At 40.5% G+C, this 26,548-nt stretch overlaps 2 protein-coding genes and 2 long non-coding RNA genes across 8 annotated transcripts; 1 reads left to right on the forward strand and 3 right to left on the reverse strand.

Moving 5' to 3' along the window:
• Positions 1-852: 852 nt before the first annotated feature.
• Positions 853-5,458, reverse strand: LOC135336896 (uncharacterized). 4 transcript variants are annotated; one of them, XM_064532764.1, is made up of 5 exons: positions 5,399-5,458; positions 4,417-4,745; positions 2,699-4,353; positions 1,160-2,182; positions 853-1,096 (listed from the first exon to the last, which is right to left on the reverse strand). In XM_064532764.1, the coding sequence occupies exons 2-4, from the start codon at positions 4,506-4,508 to the stop codon at positions 1,857-1,859; spliced, it is 2,073 nt and encodes a 690-aa protein (XP_064388834.1). In that variant the 5' UTR covers positions 4,509-4,745; positions 5,399-5,458; the 3' UTR covers positions 853-1,096; positions 1,160-1,856. The 4 variants fall into 4 exon arrangements, with proteins under 4 accessions (XP_064388834.1, XP_064388836.1, XP_064388835.1 ...); XM_064532766.1 differs by lacking the exon at positions 5,399-5,458 and having other exon boundaries at positions 1,160-1,343; positions 1,567-2,182; positions 4,417-4,816; XM_064532765.1 differs by lacking the exon at positions 5,399-5,458 and having other exon boundaries at positions 1,160-1,343; positions 1,551-2,182; positions 4,417-4,816.
• Positions 5,459-9,301: 3,843 nt separating this feature from the next.
• On the reverse strand, positions 9,302-10,539 carry LOC135336876 (uncharacterized). Its single transcript, XR_010394970.1, has 2 exons — positions 10,451-10,539; positions 9,302-10,248 (listed from the first exon to the last, which is right to left on the reverse strand). It is a non-coding gene; the product is annotated as an uncharacterized LOC135336876 (long non-coding RNA).
• Positions 10,540-13,239: 2,700 nt separating this feature from the next.
• On the reverse strand, positions 13,240-14,073 carry LOC135336856 (uncharacterized). Its single transcript, XR_010394960.1, has 3 exons — positions 13,950-14,073; positions 13,717-13,811; positions 13,240-13,423 (listed from the first exon to the last, which is right to left on the reverse strand). It is a non-coding gene; the product is annotated as an uncharacterized LOC135336856 (long non-coding RNA).
• On the forward strand, positions 13,766-26,544 carry LOC135336855 (uncharacterized). 2 transcript variants are annotated; one of them, XM_064532728.1, is made up of 8 exons: positions 13,766-16,475; positions 16,527-16,703; positions 16,884-17,247; positions 17,378-17,639; positions 17,705-17,885; positions 17,955-18,042; positions 19,208-19,297; positions 20,241-20,508. In XM_064532728.1, exons 1-5 carry the CDS (start codon positions 16,293-16,295, stop codon positions 17,781-17,783), a joined length of 1,065 nt encoding a protein of 354 aa, XP_064388798.1. In that variant the 5' UTR covers positions 13,766-16,292; the 3' UTR covers positions 17,784-17,885; positions 17,955-18,042; positions 19,208-19,297; positions 20,241-20,508. The 2 variants fall into 2 exon arrangements, with proteins under 2 accessions (XP_064388798.1, XP_064388797.1); XM_064532727.1 differs by lacking the exons at positions 13,766-16,475; positions 16,527-16,703; positions 16,884-17,247; positions 17,378-17,639; positions 20,241-20,508 and adding an exon at positions 23,803-26,544 and having other exon boundaries at positions 17,834-17,885.
• The last annotated feature ends 4 nt before the right edge of the window (positions 26,545-26,548 follow it).

Below are 26,548 nucleotides of genomic sequence, written 5' to 3' on the forward strand. Positions count from 1 at the left end.
ATGTAAAGCATTTCACTTAATAAATGATCTCCAGGTAGAAAGCTCAAGGTGAGATTGTCTCCACCAGACAACAGGGCTGTTTGAACAAGCTGCTCGAGAGTGAAATAAGTTCCATTTTGGTAGCCATGACACGAGTCAATTGAATCCACTGGCACAATGTGATAGTGCTCACTCCTGGTAACAGTAGCTAGGGTCAGTATAGCAGCACCAACCAGCTGGTGTGCATGTTCTCTCCGATACTATAAAATTACAAATATAATTAATGCAGTATCAGTATACTAGCTGCTATTGCTGCTTCTACTTTGTACTTAAAGCGTGTATACTGTAAAGCATCTACAGAGGTAGAACATGTGGAATAAGCTAATTAATGGTCACCAGAGCAGGGCCGTAAGAAACATTTTTAGGTGGGGGGGCAGAAAAAAGAAATGGACCCTCCCCGCCAGAGGCAAACTTTTTACATGTGTATGTTCTCAGAGATAAACAGGAGAAAGATATCGAGCTTCGTAAGAAGAAGGTCTTAGTTAGCCCTACCTTCTTCAATTCTGTTCGTTTATCTATGATTATATCCAGCTGTGTTGCACCATGTAGCATAAAACTCATACTTGTACTCTTTTGAATAATTATTGTGGTAATGAATTTGCTACAAATCTGCCAAAATTAGTACGTACCCTAAAAACAGAAAAAAATCTGAAAACACTAAAATTCCTACCCGTCTATAATAGTTACAGTAAGGTAGCATATTTCCCACCTACTACACTTTTGCTATGTAGTCTAGTGGGGTTTAACTGTCATAAATTAGCACCTCAGGGCTACAAGGGAAAATATGGCTCATAAATTGGCACCTCAAGCATATGCAGCAAAAATGTTTTTCATTCTGTTTTTTCGATGAATGAAGATGAATGCAATGTCTTGCATGAGAAACAAAATCAAAATGAAAACATAGAGACAGAGGGTGTAGTCTGTGGACTAGTTCATCAAAAATTCTGCTGTGTGAGGAGCTGCTTTAGAGACACTCTGGGAGAGGGCTTGGGCTCAGGCTGAGCTTTTTGCTCACTAGCATGCCTAGTACTGACTGACTGCACGCACTGCACTGGGCCTGTTCAGCAAAGAAAAAGAAGCTATTTTAATAATAATATAGGAGTGGCTATTTTAAGCTTACCTTTGCTTGCCTACTAGCCTGGCATAAGAGAGCTGGTCAGGGGGAGTGGCTCTGTACCATTCGCTTGGAGGGAGGGGCTGGCTGCTCATATTTTGTCCAGGCTGCGCAAGATTTGAGTGTGGACAGGAGCCCTGGTGTGGACGAGCTCTCTTTTCCTAGTTTTCTTCTTGTTTGAATAGTGTTGCTATGTGGTAGTCATGCAAGCTTATATAGGCTGGATGCATAGCAACCAGTCAGCCAATCAGATGGGACATATATCAATTAATGCACAGTGCCTCGGGGTTTATGACAGTAAATCACACCTCCCCCTCGGGCTTACGCCCTTGTAGTCGGGAGGTTTACTGTCATAAACCCCTCTACACTGTACATTAACTAATACATATATACTTACCTATTACTGTATATACCTTTTAATTCCAGACCAACAGACACAAGGACACAGTGCACAGATTGATACAGCAGTATAGCCAGAGACTGAGTATATAGCTATAGATCTATAAAAAAGCTGTATATTATAGTGTTATGTACTGCATGGTCAGATAATTGTGAACAGAGTTGTCCCTGTATACATGTATTATAGAAAATGTTGGATATTACCAAAAATCCCTAACTACTATAGGAAAACATCACAATGTCGTAATAATGTTTCTTATACTGTATAGTACCATCACCAGCAAATCAAACAGAAGAGCTATGACTACAGTATATCGATTAGCCCATAACCATGACATTGTATATACACCTTCAAAGGATAGGCAGACAGATGATGGGATTCTATTATAAGTGTGAAACCATACCCGTGTGCACAAGGGTATAGGAGCATGGCCATGAGGTTGTTGGAATAAAACTCTGCAATATTCATGGAAATGGGAGAGATGGATATCCTACAATTATATATATATATAGTACCATCCCACATGGTGTCGGATCGGTCAATGGGAGAGATGTTATGACATTGTCGAAGTGAGTTTTCGAATTCCCCCCCAGGCGAAAACATAGTTGATGACAACATGGGTTTTGGAGCTACAGAGAGATACATATAGTAACAGATTCAAGTAAGCACTTAACACAATAAAAGCACCGCGGGTGCTGATGCCTCAGTGGAAGCATTTTTGTCTTGCAACTGAAATAAATTTGCAAGTAAGGAAATGATTGACAAAGACTGTTGCTAAAAAGATGCATAAAGTTCAAAGTCCATAATAATGGCATTGCATGCTCGTTGGCAGTGGAGCTCTTTCCTCGCTACCAAGTGCAGAGCTAACTACTAAGTAGAGTATCAACATTCTATATGGGTAAGTTTTGCTACGCACTATTCTGAAAGGGCTGATGGCATTCAAGTAAAAAAAAAGAGAGCTATAACTCAAGAACAAAGCATTATTTTCGAGTCCAAATCCAATAAAACATGGCTAGAAGCGTATAGAACTTCTTACTTCTGCAATCGTCGAACAGCTACAGCAATAACACGCACGCACACACACACACACACACTGCCGTATACCTTGCTTACGCATGCGCACCGAGGCATGATAATGGACTCACTTGCTTTAGAATCCAGCTTCTGTATATCCTGACATCGTTTAGTTACGATCTTATCAAATTTTTTTTGTTCTCTTTCTTTCTTTTTTAACTCTTTTTCAGTCTTTTCTTTCTGTTTTTGTATAGCATCTTGAACGGATTTATTCCCTGTAAGTACGAGCTTGGCTGGATCAGGCTTTATAATGATAGGCTTCACTTTGAAAGTTGGTGTCTGTATGGTAAGTATGTCATGTATCGTAGATCGCTGTTCAAGTGAGTTATCTCGGGGAGGAGAATCAATGCCTGGGCGTTTTTCATCATCCGTACCGACAGGAGTCAGACGATATGGTTGCCGTTTCAGAGGGGTGAAGGCAGTACACATGTTAGGCTCATTCGAAAAAGTGGCTTTTCCAGGAAGTTTCCTAATCACAGCATTTTCATTTAGTGGATAAATTCCTGTAGTTTTGAATCCATTAATGATGTTGATGGCCGTCATGGACTCCACCCATGCTTTACTCAGCAGGCTGCAAAAACTGTAGATGTTCACCACTCTGCCTGGATTCTTCACTCTATAATCATGGCAAACCTGTCTCCAATGTACCTTAAAGGGGCCAAAGACACCCTTGTCTAAGGGCTGAGTGAGGTGGGTAGTATTTGGAGGGAGTGCGAACAAAATGACACATTCTTCTGCAGCAAGTTGAATGGTTACAGGACTGTAATGAGAGGAGTGCCCATCCATCAGCAGAATAATGGGTCGAACAGCAGACGCATACCTTAAGAAGTGTCGCTTGAACCACTTATCAAAAATTGTTGCAGTCATCCATCCCTTATCAGAAAGAGCATAAATGGTGCCAGGTATCTCTCCAACAGCAAGCTCTGGGTTCATTTTCTTCCTTGCCCAGATTATCATGGGAGGTACGTACTGGCCGGAAGCACTCACGCATGCCACTACAGTAACTTGACTCTTCGTACCCTTGGTGACGTGGTAAGGCTGCTTATCGCTTTTTCGATGAACAGTCTTCGGTGGTTTTGGCTCGAGGGGGAAGCCGCTCTCATCCATATTGTATATCAGCCCAGGTTGATCAGTCAGCTTCGACTCTTCTAGAGTTTCTCTAAGAGTACAAAAATATTCGGAGAGTGTCTCAGCGGAAGATGCCTTGACTCTAGCCACTGACAGACAAGAGGATGTCTTTAAAGAGACTTCAGGATGTCGCTTACAAAATCTAGCCCACCAACCATGCGTAACAGAAGAGGCATCAGTCTTTTCTTTGTTTTTTCGGATCAACATTGTTTCAACTAGAGACAAAACCTGTAATCTGGTGAAAGGATACCCAATTTCGGCTGACTTGATGAGGAAACACACTAACAGAGCCTCTTCTTCGACCGTGAAATATGTCCTTGGTCCACTCCTGCTCCCTGGCAAAACTCTTCCTGTGGCATTGTCATATAGAGTTGTCTTTGGTATACCATAGTCAGCGGCAGCTCTGGAGACAGCAACCCCTTTGTGAATAACCGCATCGAGAGCTCGTTCCATGCTTCGCTTGCTCCAGGGGCGATATTTTTCCGGCCTGCATGCTCGTATTTTCTTATACTGAGGCGTACGCATGGGATCAGAATCAAACGAAAACACTCTATTGCGGAGAGGGGAACATCTCTTTCCGAGGCCAGGTAAACAGAACCTAGATAGATAAAGGAAAAAATGTATGCACCCTTGCAGATCTTGATATCTCACAGTCACTGACCTATTTAGGCTATTAGTTTCCATTCTCAAGCATCTCAAGTGCAGTGAAGGTGAGCTTCTTCTTCTTCCTGTGAGCACGTGGCTGGATCTCATGTGCAGGCATGCTGACTCAGCACTATACTAGTCGTCTCGCTCTTAGGCCGCAAGGGCCTCGCTCTTTGCCCTTGTTCTGAGCGTTTGCAGTGGTTCTTATGAGGCCTGGTAGGTACCAGAAGTCTCTCTGTCGTTCTAGAAGTCGTAGCATAGCTTTGAAACTATCGCAAGAGTCTATAGTCGGCAATAGGTTGCAAACGTCGCTTATTGAATGTTCGAACCACCGACTTTGAGCTGCTGCTGTGCAAGAGTAAAGCAACAGGATTACTTCTAATTGTGGTAGGCACGAGATCTGATCATTGTCTATTAGTGCATACAAAAAACTAGAAGATAGCTCTTACTGTCTCTTCAAACGGGCACACGAAAACTGGTGTTGTTCGGAAATTGGTTGCTTACTCTACCAGGCCGTATTTTAATCGGCCTGGTCTCGAGGCTAATCTGGTACAGACCTTTGCAGAGTTCGATGTCTAGAGCGGAAGTGCCTGTCACGTGAACCATTACATAACAAGATTGAATCTGGCTCATTCCTAACCAATTATTTTTCTCCAATAAAGCCTATTTAATTTTGTTAAACTGGGAAAAATTCGACCTATATAGGAGGAAGGCTTTGAACATGAACAGCTAGCTAGCTGATGAGTATTTCCAATCGTTTTGTGAGTTACTATTAGTCACACAGCCTGTGTCAAAGAACTATATATCCAGCTGGAGCTAAGGCTTAGCTTCAAGCTTTTACTGTCTATGACTAGACTCTCAACAGCTTGCAGCAACACAAAATGAGCGGGCAGGCTGGGGCAAGCCACTTCATATAATACTGGGAAGCTACAATCCTATTTCAGACTTCTCTGAATAACTAGTAACAAGTAATTTAGTGATGCATCTTGAGAACTCACGTGATGTTGTGTGGCTTTAATGTACATGTATCTTCTTCTTCTTCTTTTTCTTCTTTTTCACCTCCAGTTTTGGAGAGTAGCCCACGAGGGCAGATCACATGATGAGAAGGTACAAGCTCCACCCTCAGGTGGAGTTTAAAGTTAGAATGTTACTGCAGGTTTGCCGCAGATTGTGGGAGAAAGCGTAAGATCCAGTCTTCTTGCACATTGGCATCAGATGGCCAGACTTGACCAAGCAGAAGGCCGCAGAGGTCCCCAGAGCTGTGGTCCTTTATGCTGGCTGGGGCAGCGGCTATGAGGGCCTCCCTGAGTGAGGAGAGAGCTGGGCAGGTCAGCAAGAAGTGCGAGGGTGATTCTACACCTAGATTGCAAAGTTTGCAGGTTGCATCTCCCGGTGCAGCGTTGGTTGATCTGTACCTAAATCTTGAGGCGTCAAGTTCTAGGCCATCACAGCCTGTGAGAAGCCTGATCCTGAAGTTAGAGGGGCCATGAAGAGATCTGTCTTTCAGGGAGCATGACCACAGCTGGGAGGGCTTCCCAAGATGGGCAAGCAGGGATGAGATATTGAGGTGTGAGCATGCAGGAGTCTACCAGATTTACATGCTGTTTGATGAGCATTGACTTTTTCGCAGCTGTTTTGAATGAGTCTTTGTTTTTTCCATTCAGAACCATGTTAGAAATTGGAGGGAATGAGTGTGTAGAAGCTAGAGACGCCCATGTCTTGAGTACCCCAGTGAGAGTGTTTAGGAGCAGTCTTTCCATCAGGACTTTTTTGGGGAGGTCTTCTGTTGACATATTAGCTATAGAGTTAATAAAGCAGAGCTGCCTGCAGTCTACCATGGAGGAAATCCCCATTGATCCAATAAGGCTCGACAGTGCAAGTGAGGGACATCTGGTCGGGAGACCCTGAATCGTACGCAGTATTTTCTGTGGGATTTTTCCAGCATTGTTAGTTCAGTTTTTGTGAGTGACCAAAGCTCTGACCCGTATAGAGTAACTGGGAGGCAGAGAGAAGAGTATAATTTTGTGGGATGTGATGGGGTGGAGGCAGCCAAATCTTGCTCCAATCGAGTTCAAGGCAAAGAAGGCACTCCTCCCTGCAGAGCAACGATTGGATATTTTTACCAGGCCAGATGTAGTTACCAGGCGCAAGATTCCTAGGTGAGAGTAGCTGTCTGCCTCTTGTATAGTTTCACGGCATACAAAAAAGGAGCGGGAGAGACGGCCAGACGAGCGGGATTTTGACGACTCCCCAAAGATTAAAACTGCAGATTTTGAAGAATTGATTTCATAACGCCAGGCACTAGCATAGTCTGAAACGATGTCAAGTAGAGATTGCAGCTTGACAGGAGTATCCGCAATGAGAGAGAGATCATCTGCGTACATGGGGGATGGGCAGTGAACAGAGGAGCCGACCATAGCACCAAGGCAGCATTCATCTAGTTGGACCAGAAGTGCATCCACGTAAACCGAGTAGAGCAGTGGGGACAGGATTGCACCTTGGCGGACACCCTGTTTAATACTAAAGACACGAGACCTTTTACCCTTCAAAAGGAAGCAGGAGGAGGAGCGAGAGTACCAGTCGACCAGAAGGTGCCAGATTCTCGGATGAATGTTCTTTTCATGTAGTTTGACAAACAGGCCCTCATGCCAGACAGTATCGAAGGCCTTCTTGACATCTAGGAAAGCCACAAACGCCTTTTTCCCTAGGTCACGGAGAGATTGAACAGATTCTTGGAACACAAATGCAGTGTGTATCGAGCTATACCCTACTCTGAAGCCCCCCTGGAGGTGGTTGAGGGAAATACCATCTGCTGACAACTTGTCTAATATTAGTTTTTCTAATAGTTTCCCGACGTTGGATAAGAGAGAGATCATATATATATGAATATCACATGACGGTAAATTCCGCTTTAGACGTCGAGTTGCAAGAACTCTGCAAAGGTCTGTAAGAAGGGTTGTGATAAAACAGGGAATGAGAAATGAGGAAATGAGGAAATAAGAAATAGGAAATGAGGAAATGAAGAAATGAGAACGAGAAATGAGCTGTTAGGCATATGGGCAGAGCAAGTCTGAAGACGAAGCTAACATCTACTGAGCTACAGGTACGTACCTCCGGTGACAAGTCTCCTGGTGCTCTGCCACCATACAGAACTTATGTTCCTCTGGTACACGGTGTGACACTCTCTACCTCTATCTACTTGTGTGCCATGTACGACTGGCATGGTTCAGACATCAGATCTATACCTATACGTAATGGTACTTACATGTACTGTCCTAGGCTACAGTCCCACAGTCTCAAACAATTTACCTATGCGTGGCTATACTGGCAATACATTCACCGATTTCACAATCCGGTGGGCAAGTGATAGTCAATGGACTGGACTCAATGTCAACATCTACATGTAAGTAACAGCAAAGAAACTTCCAAAACTGTTTGTCAAACCAAGCAAATTCTAATCTGCCAGTCCTGTCGTAAAGCTGCAGGAAGTAATGACATTAGTACACTGTACTGGTATCATATCCATGCAATCTCGCTACAGGGTGAAGAAAGCAATTCCCATTACCATTCTCACAAGCAATGCCTAGTGAAAGCTGATGCTACCTTTAATGAAGAAAGCTCACTGTGCCATCTGAAGCTACAGGGTGAAGAAAGCAATTCCCATTACCATTCTCACAAGCAATGCCTAGTGAAAGCTGATGCTACCTTTAATGAAGAAAGCTCACTGTGCCATCTGAAGCGATGGTAAAATTTAATTCTTACAATGTGTCTGACAACCTGTACTGTGTGGAGGTGCCACTATATATATTTGATAACTAAATACTTAGTCACCTACTAGCTTCTTGGCTGATATATCAGTCATTACTTTTGTGCATCTATATAATAATTATAACAATGTCATAATTATTGTGATGAAAATTAATGCCATGGTGATGATCATAACCATAAATTATCTATTTCTTATTTCTTCATTTCCTCATTTCCTATTTCTTATTTCCTCATTTCTTATTTCTCATTTCCTCATTTCTCATTCCCTGTTTTATCACAACCCCTGTAAGAATTGATTTCGTGGGAGTTGATCTCATGAAAGTTGATCTCGTGTGAGGTAATCCTTTTTCTTTCCTCTTATTGTAGATAGGTGTGGTCAATAATACTGAACACGCCTACTAATCATAAAATTTCGTGGGTATAAATTTTCGCGATACAGGCTTAATCCGCGAAAATCGCGAACATTTATACCCTCAAAATATACCCGCTATACAATGATACGGTAGGTTAGATTCGAGGCTACCGCTCCATATGCTTGCAACTGGCTAGGCTGAAAAAGTCTGAGATCTGTGCTCCAGAATTCCATTTGCAGTTGCATGCAGTTGCAAACATTGCGCAAGGACCTGCAGAGCTGACTCAGCAACAGCAATAATTGACCTATGAACTTTAAATTAGTTGATTATAAGTCTAGTCCCAGCTGCTTGCATCTCTGCTCAAAGACACCAGTATCTGACCATTCAACATTGCTGTCATTGGCACAACAAATGGCTTGACTTCACAAAACGTCCGGCTCCTCGGACCTCGCTAGACAAGAGTAAAGCAGCCCCACCCCTGCAAAACCTTCAACACTGCAAAACAGCCCCACCCAAAGCTGCAATCCAACTCAAGCAGCCCCACCCCAATTAACAGTTCCTCCCCTGCAAAACAGCCACTCCCCAATTACCAAAATGGTAACGGCCAACTCCGACAATGCCTTCAACGAGTATATATATGACTGTGTCGTAAGCTAGCTGAAGCGGACAGTAAAGAACTGGACAAAACTATTTAGATCTACTGGAAGCCTTTGCTATGTGGCATATATTTTTTGTAAAAATACCATGTATATAGTCATTTAATCCCTCAAGCCTTTGCGGTCAGTGCAGAATATGAGATACAGTGCATATATATTGCACATAGCAACGGGATATAATGCTATAATATAGCTGTCCCGGCATAACACTAATAGTTCAGTATGCTAACACACACATGCACGTACATATAAATAGCAAATAGTTTATTCGGTTATTGCTGAAAGGCAAGGTGTAACTTTACTCTCTTCGAAGCCGAGCCTCTGAAACACTTCAAATGTGCGTGCGGTTGCTATGTCATTTTTATCTTCGGAGGGGGGAAGTAGGGTGTAGAAGATGCGTCCAGCAAAAACAGCGCAGTTAGTCTCATTGTCCCCAAGCTTAGGTATCTCGGCCTTCTCAGACTTCTCCAACCTTCTCCTCCAATACGTATCGAAAGGTTTGACGATTTCAGCTTGAAGCACTCGAACCAGTTCGCAACTAGATGTGTAGGAGACAAAACCTGGTGATGTGTCTGCTGTGTAGTAGTCAGCGTTATTGTTGATACACGTAGCCAGCTCATTAACAGCAGCTGCTTTAGTTGAGCACATACACACAAAAATCTGTGTACTGAGGCCGAGGCTTGATTCACTCTTCTTATACACAGCGTGAAGTATAAGGCAGCCTCCCTTGTATGTAGTAGTACTGCCATTTATAGTCACCTCAAAGTCGTTCTCAATCACAAGCCCACAGTGTGGAATGTTAAGTGTTGAGACGTGGACGTTCACAGCAGTAAAGAAAACAGTCGAGCATTTACTTACTTTGATTCTCACTGGTTCAGACACATCATTACAAAACTTCAAGACATACTTGTCATCATCAACTACAAAATCTTCTGGCTTTGAGCAGACGATCACAAACTGTTTACCTGGACGATTAATATCCGGGTACAGAAAGTTAAAGTGGGGAGCTGTCGCCATAGACGATTGTATTGACGCAGAGGAGGGGAGGACACAATTATAGCGCTATAGGCACTAATAGATAAATAATTAATTTTACTATAATTATTATTATTATGTTATTATCACGTTTATTTACTATATCACGTTGTCAAGGTTACAAGAATGTAAATAAACAGTATAAAAATGAATATGGAAACTTCCGATCGCTAATCCCAGACAGAGGAGGTACGACCAAGAGCGCATACATATACAGAGAAGAGGGCATGCAACTCACCCTATTCTCAGAATCATCCGACTTTGTATTGGGCTATTTTTAGAACTGCCTTTTTCTGTTATTTTTAGAATTTTGTATTTCTACTATCTATGGTGTAACCATAGATACTGTACACTCCGTGGATGTGAAACGTAGGTAGTATACGGGTAGATTACGGAGTATTCGTGTTCACTCACTGCAACGGCACCCAGCTGCAGAAATGGACACTTTTAGTGTTGTTTTTCTTGCACAGCTGCCCACTTGTGGCTTCAGTGGAGGAGAAGGTCTCCTGTACTCGTAGGTGGGAGGTAAGTCTATCATAGAGCATGGATATTGAGCCTGCATTATTAGTGGATAGCCTTTTGGAGCTCATTTTTGTCTGTAACTTACTAGGTGACAAGTTTGTGGTTAGGCGATCTTTGGTTGGGTTTATGGTTGGAACATTTCGCTTTGCTTTCCTGTTAGTCAATGAAGTGAAGTACTGGGAGAATGTGTTCAGCACTTAAGAAAATGTATAAGGCTAGCAGCAAACTGAATGATAGGTCAAAATTAGGTGTTCAACAGTACCTATCTTGTGGTTAGGCGATCTTGCCAACAAAAAGCTCCATCACTTAAATGATGTGGTCATTCAATAATATAGATGTCCTTATACCAGGAGAATCTATTTTGACCCTCAGTAAATGTTTTGTTATTTCAGGAAAGCGTGTCTTTTTGTGGTGAACATGTTTACTCATACAAATGTACTGTATGATGATAATGCATACATGATCGTACGTACAGCGGCCGGAGTAAATTATTATGTGCATTCTAACATACTTTTTTAATTTAGGTAATGCTCTATCACCAAAGGAAGCGGAAAGGAGCATAATTATTCCCTGATGCAATGCAAGACTAACAAACAAGTGTACAAGCACAAGTATAGCGATAAGACGAAGAAGAATCCTCCTTCAACTTTAAATCAGTTTTAGTTTTCCATTTAGTTGTCTACTACTAAGTCTATCTCCATGCATGGATGCCTGCCTATATAATATTCTGTGTGCATACATGCTGTGCTATATACAATATCACAAAAATTAAGTCAGCAGTGTACATGTAGCTAGATCTAAATTTGTCAGGTTCCAATATGATTTCTGCATTTCCACTTTCATTCATGAACATCTCTCTTGGCTCTCCCTGCGCAGAGAATCAGTTAGCACTGGAAGAACTTGGACTGGGAGCTTCAGTTATCCGATCACTCACACGTAGTTAGATTATTATTGATTATTATTGTATCCATGCAGTAGATTCCGTATACTATACGGAATTCCGGATACTCCGTCCGTGTCATCCGTTGCAATGAGTGTTTCAGGACTTTTGGTAGTGGGCGGAAGTGTTTCACATCCACGGAGTGTACAGTAATCTATGGTGTAACCTTTGACCGCGCGCACAAGGTAAATCCGAAGGTCTTTTTTATAATTATGATTATCTGCAGCTAGCTAGCTAGCTCGATTGCAGCATAGTAGAACTATAGTTCTCAGCAGCAGTATGGCTCATACTAGCAGTGTCGAAGGCAAAGGCAAACCATCCAACAGTTGCAACGCCAAGAAGATGAAACCTAGCGGGTACAATAAACCTGTCTTCCTGAGTCTCTGGTACTTCTTAACAATACGCCCAGCACTTAACTTCCTGCTCGAAGGGGTTGTCAGTTGTCTTGGACCTGGCTGGACTAGGACTGGTCATGACACTTCCTAAATACTGCATGTGTATGTGTGGTATGTGTGTGTCATGGATATAGGGGTGGTATAGATTATGCTCGAGATATTACCTATTATGCTATTCTTTTCTGCTCAAGTAAACAGCCTATTCTTCTTCAAATCGCCTATTCATTCCCACATTATTCCTCCAAAGCACAACATAGGCGCCATGTCGTCACACAAGTAACATCAAACTTGCCACGTGACTCGATCTATAATATAGAATTGCAAGGAGGTAATTAACCACCAGTAATTCCAATTGTTTATACTATAATTATGACTCGTATACTGACCTGTATTTCTGTGAAACCTGCCTATTATTCTCATGCATAATTGCCTTATGCCAGCATAATTCTCACCAAAATAATGTACCTATTATGCTCAAAATGATGCTAGATAATCTACCAACCCCCATGGACCGGTATCAGAGGAATGAATGACTCCCCGGTGGGAGTGACCCCCCCCCGGTCATTCCTGCATGCACACTGTTAAAAAAATTCTGGTGAGCTTCACCAAAAAATGGTGGTGAGATGTTGTCCCATATCTCACCAAAATATGCATGGTGATCGTCACCAATTTAGTTTTCACCAACAATTGGTATAGTGAATTAACTTCACCAGTACTTTATGGTGAATTATTGATTGGTGAAGCTCTGTTGGTGGTGAGCCTTACTACTGCATGTGTTCTCAACTTCTGACATGCAAATTCTGACATGCATGCATGCATGCACATAAAATTAGACACTTTTCAAATCAGAATCAATACAACATGGATTCACACAAGAACAATTTAATAGGCCAACAACAGGCAATAGAAATAATACACTATAACAACAAACACAGACTGGTACACTGCATCATGATAATTATATATAATTATTATTAGGAGAACATAATTATAGTCTACTTTAAAAGTTATAGTTTAAAAGTCAGAGTTAAAGGCACATGGTGATGCAGAGCTAGCTATAGCTAAATGTTTAACTCAGCACAAAGCCTGTTCAGTTTTGTTCTCTTGGAGTCCACCTTTCTGTCAAGAAAGAATACCTCCAAAGCTGTATAGAAGTTGACACAGCCTTCTGTGAAAGACAGATTAAATACATAAAATGTATACTCAGGAGCACAAGAGGTGCCATCTTTGGTGGAAATGTTGCCAGTAGATCCCTCTCGACAAAGAGCTTCGTCACTTGAACCTCGCTGGAGGAATGCCCATTTATCCACAGAAGAGGCTGGGCAGTTAATTCACTCCGCTCTGTTGAGTCATCCTAAAGCAAAAAGATAAGTTGTTAATGTTTGTTTAGCTACGTACGCCCGTTTAGCGTATTACTAGAATATTTTGCTGGTAAAAACCTTTGCGAATGAGCCAAATCAGCAGAAAATTTGACCCTTTGCGATCTAACTATTGCGTCTGTGTGGATTTTATTGTTGCATATTGATCAACCATTGCAAAGTTTGATACTCGCAAAACATTCTAGTAATACGGTATATCTTAATGCGGCGTACATGTATTTTACAGGGAGTGAAGGCATAATTATTGTATTGTAAGGGTTGCCTTTACCTCTGTCAGAATAATTCTCTTGTGGTCTGCCTTAAATCGGGTGTCAGTTAGCATGTAGTAGAGGCAGAATAAACTCAACATACTGTGAGACTCGGCTGTATACGATGTAATGTGCATGCAGCAGTAAAGCAATACGTACAGTTACAGTGTTACGTGCAGTTATACAAAGGTATTTCGTCTAGCTATACAGTACATATCCTATAATAGCGAATAATTTTCCCAGTGCATTGTACCTGTTACAAACTCAATGGTGCACGCACGTCAACTTTGCTAGAGCATCTTGAATTGCCGTACATTCTTGCATGTTAGCGGCTAAGCGTATCACTTTGGGGCACAAAACCTCCCATGCCCTGATGGTGATTTCTTTTCCCTGGATGCGGCTAAATTCCCTGACTAACTAATAATGTATAATTATACATGTATGTAGTTATTGTGCTGAAATAGTACATGTACCTCAGTTGGCTCTGCCAGTGGTGGATATTTGGCCACAATGTCCAGTATAGGGGTTATGCTCTCCAATATGTCAGTTCGGCGAAAGCCGAATGTCTTTAACATGAGACTTTTTGTGATCTGGTCAGATAAAATAGTAATCATGACAATTATAATATAAATTGCAATCACCTCCTGATTGGAGTTGTGTCTTTTGTTGCACTCGAGTGTTAGTCGCTTTATGTGCCGTTCAAAAGCAGGCCTATCCTCTGAGAGGTGTGGTGTCATTGAAGGAGCACTAGGAAAAACGATTTTTGTCCCTACTCCTGCTCTCGTTTTCCCGTTCCCCCTCTTTTCCCTGTCTGGTTTCCGGACATAGTTCATACGGAGTTATATGTCTTGTGCAAGAACTTTCTACATAATTAGATAAACCAATAAGGCCATCTCAGAAAATATGCCTATATACATGTACAACGAAATAAATATTTTATGTTACTGTTGCTATGTAGCTAAACCAATGAGTGTGATAATTATAGCTTAGGATTGTATAATAGTATGATTGGGATATTTTAGTGGCATATACGTACGTGTCTTCCCAGAAATGGCCATTTTTTCACTGCTTGGAGTGCAACCTCCTGATATTCGTCAGACAGTGGCCGGGATTTATGTTGAAAAATAGCTTCTGCAATCGTATTTTGTTCTGTTTCTTCCAATCAATACGCCCTTTTTGATGCTTTCCATGATGGTTGCCTGAAAATTTTCAGGCAAAGGAAGCGGCCGTGCATGGGAGTGGCTTTTCCTGAGGTCTCTTTGAGCTGATTCTTGTTTCTATTTTTTTTTTTTGGTGTTTCCTAGTGCATATAATAATAATAAAAATGCATTGTATACAAACACTGTACCTGATCTAGTGGAGTTGACGCCTCAATAGGTGTTGTGTCCAGCATAGATGTTGTGTCCAGCTGTAATTAAGTAATGTATACTGTATATAGCTAGAAATGTTTGCGGCCCAAAAGTTCTGTGAATAGCTGTAAAAAGACCTTTAATTTGCGGATAATATTTCTGCGTTTACTCATTCATTCGAATTTTTGGGCCATAGAAATGTTTAGCTCTACAGTATATACATCTAGTAATTAATACATTATTAGTTTTACCTGTTGTGAGGTCAACCCGCTGCTGTACGTGCTGTCATGTTGAATTTCATCATCAGACAACTGCCAAATGCATAATTAAGTAAATTTGACTTCGTAAATCAATTTTGTGAGATGATTACCTCGATTCTCTCGCTAGTACTATAGCTAGTACTAGCGTCCCCCTCGTACAGAGTCTGTAAAAATTAATAATTTAGAACGTGACATTCATTTGATATATACTACATGTTATTACCTGATTCAGGAAAGAGTCCCCCATGCCTGATACTGATGGTGTGAGTATACAAGTGCCTATAGTTATGATAATTAAGCCAATGTTTTCTTACCATGTTAGTATTATTCCGGAGAATAATCGTAACAGTTTTGTATGTGGTCCAACCTTCGGTACCAGCATTCTAATTTGGTCGTCAGGCAGCTCCAAGAACACCTCACCATCAATTTCTTGCTCTATAATAATTATTATATGTAATAATAATTCTACAATGTAAAGTATGGCTATATGTCACAACTGCATACCGTACTTATTTGATTTAAAGCGACACTAAAAATAATTATGAAGCCAGAGGTCGTTTCCTTTGGAGGTTGAAAAATTATGTTGAAGTTCTGGTGTCGCATATTTAGAGGGTCGCATATAATTGGAGGTTATTCTTCTGTCCTCGATTATAGGCCACTTAAATTACATTGTTTCTTGCCATGCTAAGAACTGACGCAGTTTGTGAACAGGTGATGTTATTGCTCAGTCTTACGTGACTTGTGCGTAACATACGTTTTAATATTGCAGGTGTTGAATTCACATTTTGCCCCTGGTGAAGTGATCAGTGACTTCTGTGACGGACAGAAATTCAGCTCACCAAACTCTCTTTTTTTCAAAGATCCCTGTGCTTTGCAAATACAGCTGTATTATGATGAGCTTGAGGTGTGCAATCCGCATGGGAGCAAAGCTAAGAAACACAAGCTAGGTAAGCCAGTCTTAATTTATATATATGTACACATCTATACATGCATGTGCGTACGTTACAATTAGGTCTGGCCTACTATTGTCTGGGAAATCTACATCCCAAGTATCGCTCCTCTCTGAGCTGTATTCAGCTGCTGTTTGTCACAAAGTACACCAGCATTGAGAAACACGGCTACAACCTCCTCTTTAAACCTATCGTGGATGCTGTGCTTGATTTAGAAAAGGTACGTAGTGTATACATGCAATCTTTTATGATAATTTTTTATAAACATTAGGATGATGGTGTCGTATTTGAACGTGACGACGGTACTGAGATGGCGCTTCGAGGCACTATCACAACATTCTCAGCTGACAACAAGGCAGCATGGAGCATTGCAGGCTTCAAGGATCTCGGTAGGGCATTTCGGAGGTGCCAGTTTTGTCTAGCTGTTAATGAAGACATGCAGACCAAGGTATGTCACAGTTTTGACCTTCCTTTATTATTAATAGCATGGTGGATGGAGTGTATTATACCCTTTTGTGAACGAGCTGTGTATTTATGTAGCCAATATTTATTGTCATTTGCATAGTATTATCTATGGTATGTTATGTGAACCTAACGTAATAATATTCCCTCGAACGACTTCTTACAGTTTATTGAGAGTGTGTTTACCGTTCGAAGTAAAGAGATCTATCATCATCATTGTGAATCATTAGGAGGCCCTCTTCACGAGCATATGGCGACAACATACGGAATGTGGAGAAATTCTGAGCTTAACAGGTTAAAATACTTCCATGTCACCACTGGAATGGTATCAGATATTATGCACGATATTTTGGAGGGTTCGTTGGAGCTTTGTATTCGGCATCTCCTAGTTGAGTATATTCGGCAACGGAAAGCTTTCTCTCTCAGTACTCTCAATGAGCGTATCAAAACGTTCACGTATGGTGTTGACCTCAAAAGCAAACCCAGTGAGCTATCTACAATCCACCCTGATGTCGCACTGAAGCAGTCAGGTAATACATACATACGTACATGTACATACATACAAAGGTTTTCTGAGATACGATATGCAGTATAGTTACCTTAGCGCTCGGCAATTGTTATTTGAGTGGAGTCTTATAGCATTTTACATCATTCATGCAGCATCTCAGATGTGGTGCTTGGGACGGATTCTTCCGCTTTTGATTGGGGACCTTGTTGAAGAAGATGATGAGAATTGGGACAAATTTCTCAATCTCCTCACTATCATTGATTTTGTGTTTGCTCCATCCATCACTCCTGACAAGGCTGACCTTGTTGCTGTTCTTGTTGAAGATTTTCTTTTTGAATTCAGGAAGCTTTATCCATCAAGAAACTTGACACCCAAGATGCACTATACTGTTCACATACCGTCTTGGATGAAGCTGTAAGTATTACGTATCACCCCATACTTTATGTATTATACTGTATGTACTGCTAACGCAAATGTAGGTGTGGACCACTGTACAGGGTTTGGTGCATGAGGTTTGAAGCAAAGCACAGCTTCTTGCTATCATACTCGGAAATTTAAAGAATTTACCAAAAACCCTCAGTGAGCGTCATCAAGCTTTCATGTGCTATCAGCACTCTGACCGCAAAGGATATCTACGATCACCGCCTATGTACAGTAAAGGTTTGTGAATTAGCAATGGCTAGCTGTATATAATTATGTATATCGATCTATATCCTTACTTACACACAGGCAAATCTGTGTACCCTGTTTCCCTCCCCTACCTGAATGCCCTCCGAGAGTTCGATCCACTTTTAGATCTGATGGCACCTGTTCAAATGTAATTAATTAATTCAAGTGTAATTAATTTATTTTACAGGGTTAATGCAGTAACCGTTGAAGGTACATACTACTGCAAAAATGCTTGTGTTGTTGCCTCTGTGGATGATCAGGATTCTCCTGAATTCTATAGGATATCTGCATTTATCATCACTCCTCCCCCAACTAGACAAGTGGCCTTTGTTTGTGAACAACTGGTGACAGAGCATTATTTGGCTCATTATCATGCGTACGCGGTACGTACGACGGATATAGTCAAGATCGTTTGCCAACAGGACCTCTATGATTTCCATGGGGAGTGAAGGCTGTTGGAGGGATGCATGATTCTTTTCTTAGGATTTTAAAGCAAAGCTTCAACTTTTGCATGCGTCTTCGGATAGACAGTGGCTTTAGGTCCAGGGAGGAGCACAGAAACGGGTAGCTTGATGACCAGTCTTGAGTTATAACTCTTCCCGCAAATTCTGAACGTTTTCCAGTAATTTTGTGGATTTTAGTTGGTGGGGGTCCCAAATTGCCCCGCAGTAGTCTAGCTTCGGGAGTACAGTAGTTTGATATATCTTGTGGCGAAGGTGTTTTGGGGCGTCACGAAAGTTCCTATGTATTCTACCTAGCAGTTGTTTGGAAGACTTGGAGATGTTCTCAATGTGGGTAGACCACGATAAATTTGGTGTTAAAACTTAGTAGCTAGTTAGCTCTGCACTAGGTATTCGTAGCTGCAAGAGTGAAGAGAGCTGCATTAGGCTCTGCTGATGCCAGCATTAATTTTAGACTTTGGCTTTTGCCATCGATCCCTTTTAACAACAATCATGGTTGATCATTACCCACTCTTTGAGTTTCTGGATTTTAACATGCAGCAAAAAAAAGCAAAATGTTCATCATGCATGATTATAATGACTTTTTTATGTGTATAAAAAAGGCTCTTGCTAATAAATTATAGCTTTATGTTATGTATAGCTTTGACACTTCTACCGAGGTATCGATCAGCACCCGCGGTGCTTTCATTATTAAACATTGTTCTCTATAATGTACGAACAATGTTATTATTAAGTTGCCTAATTAATATGCTCCAGCATATGTAGTTTTTCAGGTGTCCATTGAAGATTTTATGCAAATGCATATAATATGGATGAACTACTCCACCAAGAAATTCAAACTACCCCATGCAGATGCTGAGGAGAGGGCGTACTTCCTCAAGACTCAGGCTGAGCGGAGACAGAGACACTTGAAGGGGAAAAAGCACAACCAGATGAGCTCAGGTAGGTTAAGGCAGCTTTTTAGCAAAACAGCATTAAATTGAAGATGAAGTGTACTGTATACAACTCAGATTTATTGTATAATATCTTGACAATAGTACCTTTTTCCCCCAAAATGTATTGTGGACATAAATACCATTAATTTGATAACACTATTACCATGGTTACTATCTTGTTGTGTGCGTTAGCTGTGACCAAAAATGACTGACCTTAAATAACATTTTAGAAATGCAGCCTCCAATACTACTTTATACAAAGCAATATTACTACCAAAAGAAAGCTATTGGTGATATCTAATAGAAAAAAGGTGAGTATTTGGTATGAGGTCATTCTAACTCAGATCACAGTAACTTAATTGATAAAAATGCTGAAAAATGGAGAAAATTAATCATTCATATGCATACTGTACAAAATACATGAAAGCAGCCCTAAATACTTGCATAGTTCCTACTGTACAATAGTAAGAGCTTTCTTTTGATACTAAGATGGGGTCATGAAATTGTGTATTGGAGGCTGCATTCTGAAAAGAGTTGTTTAAAATAAATGGTCACAGGTAACGCACACAACATGTCAGTAACCATGGCAACGATGTTATCATACTGATCCTTTCTACGTATAAGATATAATTCAAGAGCAAAAACATGCATTGATGATGCCATTTCACAATGACAAGGCACTTCATTAATTATACTATTTATGGCACTGATCTTAATAATTATGCCTTAACCTACCTGAGAGGGGACAAGATAAGGTGTGTGTGGTGGAACCTCTTACTATTGCATGGGACATATAGTGTACTGTGAATATTGACGTATCCTTATCTCAGGATTTGATTTAGCACCTTAGAATGTACATGCCCAATAATAATTCTAATTATGATGTGTACATATAATTTTAGTTTTACGAGTCTTTTTATGATTTATTCCATGTACATACACACTGACAGGTGATCAATAAGGCGCTGAGGAGAGGTCGTGGTTATAAGGAAATGAGATACACTGATAGGTCAGTTGATAAGTCATGTGACAAGTCAGGTGTCAAATCCAGTGAACATGTGCCTCCTGTGAAAAGCAAACGCGTCCACATTAAGTTCTCTGATAGTGACACTGAACAATAATCACTCCTCATGCATGCATGCTTTGTATGTACATGCAATAATTATGTCATCATTTATTTTGATGCAATAACAACTGTTAATTATTATCAAAAATCAATGACTGCTATTAAGGGCGTATACGCCTATGGGGTAAAGTAACTTATATAGTGTGCATGTGTCTATTACTTTAACACACATAGTGGCAGATCCAGGAATTTTGAGAGGGAGGTTCCAAAACTAAAAAAAAGGGTCATCACTTTTCCAAAACAATGAGCATTAGAGAGCCTGTGGACATATCAATTGCAAGACATCAGCCTAGTAACTATGTACAGATCATGATCATTCAAGCTGAGTTAGCTAGTTGCTATAGCTAGTACGTTGACTACAGTGTGTTCTTGTGTGAAAGGGGGGTTTCAGGGAACCCATGGAACCTGTCTGGATCCGCCACTGCCACAATCAAAGCTACGGAGGGAGAGGATTAAATGTAAAACTGAATGGCAAAGCAAATAATTAGACACTTATACCCAACAAGCGAGAAATTCCATTGACCACACTTATAAACTATTGCTACGTTATTGCTATACAAGTAAATTAATTGTTTTGGAATTACCTCCCTCTCAAATTTCCTGGATCCGCCACTGTGTGGTATGTATACTTTTATAGAGCAAAGTGTAATAATTATGCAGCTGTGTAATCAAAACGCCTGGCTTGCAAGACTATATATAATTATATAGGCATGTACTAGCCGTATTATATATCAGTATACTTCCCTGATAATACGGCCTAGGGTCGTGTACCTCTATACTGCTCTTATACCTCTTCAATTTACTGTAATAATTATGCTGATCTAGTTTGAATTAAGTGCATGCTCTATATAGGTATTAGAAAGTGGAACACAATTAATTATCTTTTTCTCATAATTATTTCGATCACACAAGTACAAGACAACTGTCTTGTGTGATCAAAGAGAGAGCGTTAATGGACTTGGGAACAGACATGTTATGGCTTGTATAATGAATATAATTATAGAGAGTGGATACTGATCGACACGTACCTCTTTTGGAGCACATGCACTCTCATCACTTTACATATGAAAGTATAACAGTACATGTAGCTATTGGTCTGCATGGCTTCTACGAGACTACCTCCCATGTTAGAACTATAATAAACATAGAGCCAGAGGAGGTCAACACACGAGTACCTCGATTAGGGATTAGGCTTGGTCACGTGCAAAATAACAGTAATTAAAATTAAAGTTGTGGTTGCAATTTTAGCCTAATTGAGGTACTCGTGTCGGACCTCCGCTGACATTTATAGAGCACTGCCTTCTTAAATTAGTTGGGCGTGGCCCGTCCTAGCCTCAAACCTCCTCCTTATAAGGTGACATGTTTTCGCGGGTATTAATTTCCGCTATTTCAATTCTGTGTAGTCGCAGGTAATTGGCAGTGAATACTACTTGCAAAAATTATAGTTAATTTTACAACTTGAGTAGAATTTAATACCAGCAAAATAATCTAAAACAGTGAAATCGCAAACAAGTGAAAATATGTCACCTTATAGGCATATATAGGTCAATTTTTCCCAGTTTGGAGAAAATTGGTTAGAATGAGCATTTTTTGAGAGACAAATAATACATTATTATGCTGTGATGTCAATCTTCTTACATAACGGTTCACGTGATAGGTACTTCCGCATTGACATTGCAGTTGCAAGAACTCTGACCCTGCAAATCCCTGTAGATAATTATACCCTATACCATAATTATGCATGTATACAAAATGTATGTTCAATATATAATCAATCAATATTTAGATTTGGGAAGGAAATGAATTGACAATTTAACTCTATATATACTGTGATTAACTGTGAAAAGGTGTATGTGTATATACACACACGTCAATATACTGTACCATTATCAACATGAGTAATTACATAATAGATTACAGCTAATAACAAGGTCCAACGTATACGAAATTATGGTACTAGAGCACACATTTCTCTGGCTCCCCATGCTAACTGGACCAATGGGACGTACAATATGGTCAAGTATTGGTTGAAATCAGACAAACAAGATGTAACCATGCAATCAATAATATTTTGATTTCGGGAATTGACAATTTCTTGCTATATACTCTGATTAACCATGAAAAGGTACTTTTATACGTAAAAAAATCTACAGTGTACCATAAAATCAAAACCTATAAAAACTATAATTATAGACCAGCAAGGTCAGACGTACGAAACGTAATAATGATCATCATGACTACTGTGGCACAGTTTTCTTCGCTCATTCTTCTACTCTCTCTGACTCTGACCTCCCCCGCTAACTGCTGGACCAATGGGACGACAGTCGAGTATTGGGTGAGACCAGACACAATGTCAGAGTGCCCCCACTCCATACCACCACACCAGTGTGTCACTATAACAGATCTGGTGACTAACTCCACAGACACAAGCATCAATGATGGTATGAGTATCAATGTATTCTTCATAGCTGGGACTCATGTTCCAAAAACGAATGGTTGGATTGTTGTCGGAAATCCTTATTTAGATCAGGAAGTATCAGCAACTGTTGCAGCAATTTCAGATGGACAAAACCAACAAAATGTTATAATTGATTGTGAGTCAGGTCACCCAATTAGCTTCGTGTTTCTTCAACTTCTATCTTTAACTTTGAAAAACGTCGAGCTACAAAATTGTGGTTTTAAACTACACTTTAATACGAGGGGTAACTCAACTATTCTGGATGAAACCACATCATCAGTAGTAGCCATGGACGTACCCGAGCTGGTAATTGCTAACATCAATATCACTAACAGCAGAGGAGCTGGCATGGTCATTATTCTGAAGAAATTCGACAAAAATGTCAACATTAACCGTTTAATGCTAAATGAAATTGTCATACACGGTAGAAATCATACTGGAAATAAGTTTGTAGGCAACTTGCACGTAATGTTCAGTGCGTCTGAAAATAATACACTTAAGAAACCCACGATTTTCTCAATAAAAAATTCTATATTTTCAAATGGAATTGGTAGGTGCTCAAAATTTGCAAATTGCTCTTCCGGTGGACTAACAATTTCTATGGTAAACTTACATAATGTAAGTGTATTGATAAACAGGTGCAAATTTATAGGCAATAAAGCTTATAGTGGCGGTGGTATCGGATTGTTCATAGACGAAGGTATTCATAGTTCGAATCACATTCATATCACCAAGTCAATATTTTCAAGGAATACAGCTGTTAGAAATGGTGGTGGGCTTGCAATAGAGAGTGATGATTTTCTGTATCACAATAATATAATGTTACATGTGAATATATCGGAAACAGTGTTCAGTTATAACTCGGCTGAATTTGGTGGTGCAGCATACACTTCATTTACACAGTCTTTTGACAATTGTACTTTCATAGGCAATGAAGCTAGACTTGGAGCAGCTGTCTATTCAGACGAGTATTATGATATCGACTTGAGCCAGTACCATCAACAAATCAGTAATTGCACATTCATACACAACACATGCAAGATAAATACAAATGAAGAGACAAAGGAAACTGGTACAATTCATGTCATAATACGTGATGATTATCTGTTCATAAAAGATGTTGAAATTATAGGCAATGATTGTAGAGGTATTTACGTTTATGACACGGACCTAGTACTGTCTGGAACAAGCGTAATTAACGGTAACCATGCTCACCAGTCAGATGGCGGGGCTATCCTGTTTGAATGTTCAACGGATAGTAATATACTGGTAGGAATTGATATACTGTCACTCACTAGCCTCAGGATAATCAACAACACAGCAGCTGGTTATGGTGGTGGTATTGCAATTCGTAATTGTGAGGATGTTATTAATGAATGTATTTTTAGCCAACCAACAGATAAAATAACAATTAGTATGAAACACAACACAGCGACGCAGGGAGGTGATGCAATTTATGGAGGCCAACTAGAAGACTGTAAATTGTGGGACATTGTTGATATCATGGAGAGAAATACATCATCAGCTGTTTCCTCTCCTCCCAACGAAGTGTGTATTTGCTCTGACGACTTCCCACAGAAACACACTTGTTCACACTTCATGCAACTAGACATTTATCCAGGACAGAGGTTCCATATTCCACTAGTGTGTGTTGGGCAGTACAACTATTCCTCCCCTTGCAAAGTACAAGCACATTTACAGATGACAAGTTTCGCAAACATTGCTGAAGAAACAATCCTTCAAAACATCGCCAAAGAATGCAAGCAACTGTACTACTCAATAGAAACTCAACAAACAAACTATACTGAAACACTGTATCTAACAATAGTCGGCCAGGAAGTACAGTCTTATTACGAATGGATCTTTCTAAATATTGAGATTAGAATTAAAGCATGTCCACCTGGTTTTATAACAAACTTCAATGCCAAAAAATGCATCTGTACAGAATATCTAGCGTCTAATGGAATCACATGCAACATTGACGATGAGCGACTGCACAAGACGTCCTCCATGTGGGTTGGCACCTATTCAGAGGGCGTTGTTGTGCATCAAGTCTGTCCATTTGATTACTGTAAGAGCAACTTCACTAAAGTCGATCCCTTCAACCAGCAAGAACAGTGTGACTTTAATCGCAGTGGTGTACTGTGTGGAGCTTGTCGACCTGGGCTCAGTCTAGCCCTGGGTACATCGCAGTGTAAAGAGTGCTCTAATATCAACCTTCTCTTATTGATACTATTTGCACTGGCAGGAGTCGTCTTGGTTGTCCTTTTACTCAAATGTAACCTCACTGTTTCCACGGGAACTATCAATGGTCTCATCTTTTACGCCAACATCGTACGATCCACACAAACTGCTTTCTTTCCGTCCAACACTGATAACAAATTTGTCAGCATTATCTCTGTCTTTATTGCCTGGTTGAACCTTGACCTGGGCATAGAAACATGTTTTGTGAATGGACTCAACACATACTATCGTACATGGCTACAATTTATCTTTCCTCTGTACATTTGGACAATAGTAGGCCTGCTAATCTTAATCAGCCGCTACTCTATCAAAGTCTCTAAATGGACGGGCTCAAACACAGTATCAGTTCTAGCTACACTCTTCCTACTATCGTACGCTAAACTATTGAGGACTACTTTCGATACCTTTTCATCGACCACTCTCATCAATGTCAACGGTACGCCCATCACCCTCTGGCTGCTCGATGGCCGCTACACATTCCTCGAGTGGCCGCACAGCTTGCTCTTTGCAGCTGGCCTGTTCATATTATTAGCACACATACTGCCATTCACTATCCTGTTATTAATGGCCCCGATTCTGCAGCGATACACACACTACAAGTTATTACGATGGGTAAACAAGTTAAAGCCTCTACTGGATGCTTATCAAGGTCCTTACGGAGTCAAGTCTCGCTATTGGACTGGACTACTGCTGCTAGGTAGGCTCGTTATACTAACAGCTGTGTCTTTAAATGTGTCTGGAAAACAAGCCATCAATTTGCTAGTGATAATCATAGTATTGTCTATTTTAAGGATAATATTGATGGCATTCGGAATAACAATTAAGCTCTATACAAGCAAACTATCAAACTTCCTGGAGCTATTTTTTCTGGCAAATCTTCTGCTACTAACTGCCACATCACTGTTTCTGCAGTCAAACCAGACTGATAAAATCAGCGGACAAAGTATAACAATCTGTTGTATGGTGGGTAGTGCATTCGTTATGTGTGGCCTCATCTTAGCCTATCACTGCTACGTTATGTGTCAGAGAATAGAAGCCATCAAGCGGCTAACATCAAGAGTTGTTTCCTCTCTAAAAGGGCCTCGGAATCGAGCACTAACTAACGATGACATCATATGTGTCCCCCCACATAGCACACCCCCCACAGTCACAGAGGTTGATTTGAGGGAACTGCTACTAGAGGATAACTAATCATTGACTAACATTGCACGCACATGCAGAGATAGATAAAACACTTAATTTAGCTAGTGTATTGGCAAAAAATAAGTACCCTCACAATTGTCACACACACAGTGTACTCTCACCTTCTGACACAATAACACGATTTACATGTTTTGAGAAATTGATTTATTTGGGGACACGTATAGATCTATATACATGCATATACAGGCTCTTACTAAGGGGCAAATAGTTATATGAGAGAGCAGCTG

This window comes from Halichondria panicea, chromosome 6, assembly GCF_963675165.1.
Source record: "Halichondria panicea chromosome 6, odHalPani1.1, whole genome shotgun sequence".
Classification (NCBI taxonomy): Eukaryota; Metazoa; Porifera; class Demospongiae; order Suberitida; family Halichondriidae; genus Halichondria; species Halichondria panicea.

Excerpts from the sequence above, each read along its gene's own strand:
- LOC135336896 (XM_064532764.1), bottom strand. The coding sequence starts at position 4,508 with ATGAGATCCAGCCACGTGCTCACAGGAAGAAGAAGAAGCTCACCTTCA. Across the intron at positions 4,354-4,416 it reads GAAACTAATAGCCTAAATAG|GTTCTGTTTACCTGGCCTCG; the intron begins GTCAGTGACTGT and ends TTATCTATCTAG. Across the intron at positions 2,183-2,698 it reads GAAGCTGGATTCTAAAGCAA|CTCCAAAACCCATGTTGTCA; the intron begins GTGAGTCCATTA and ends ATCTCTCTGTAG.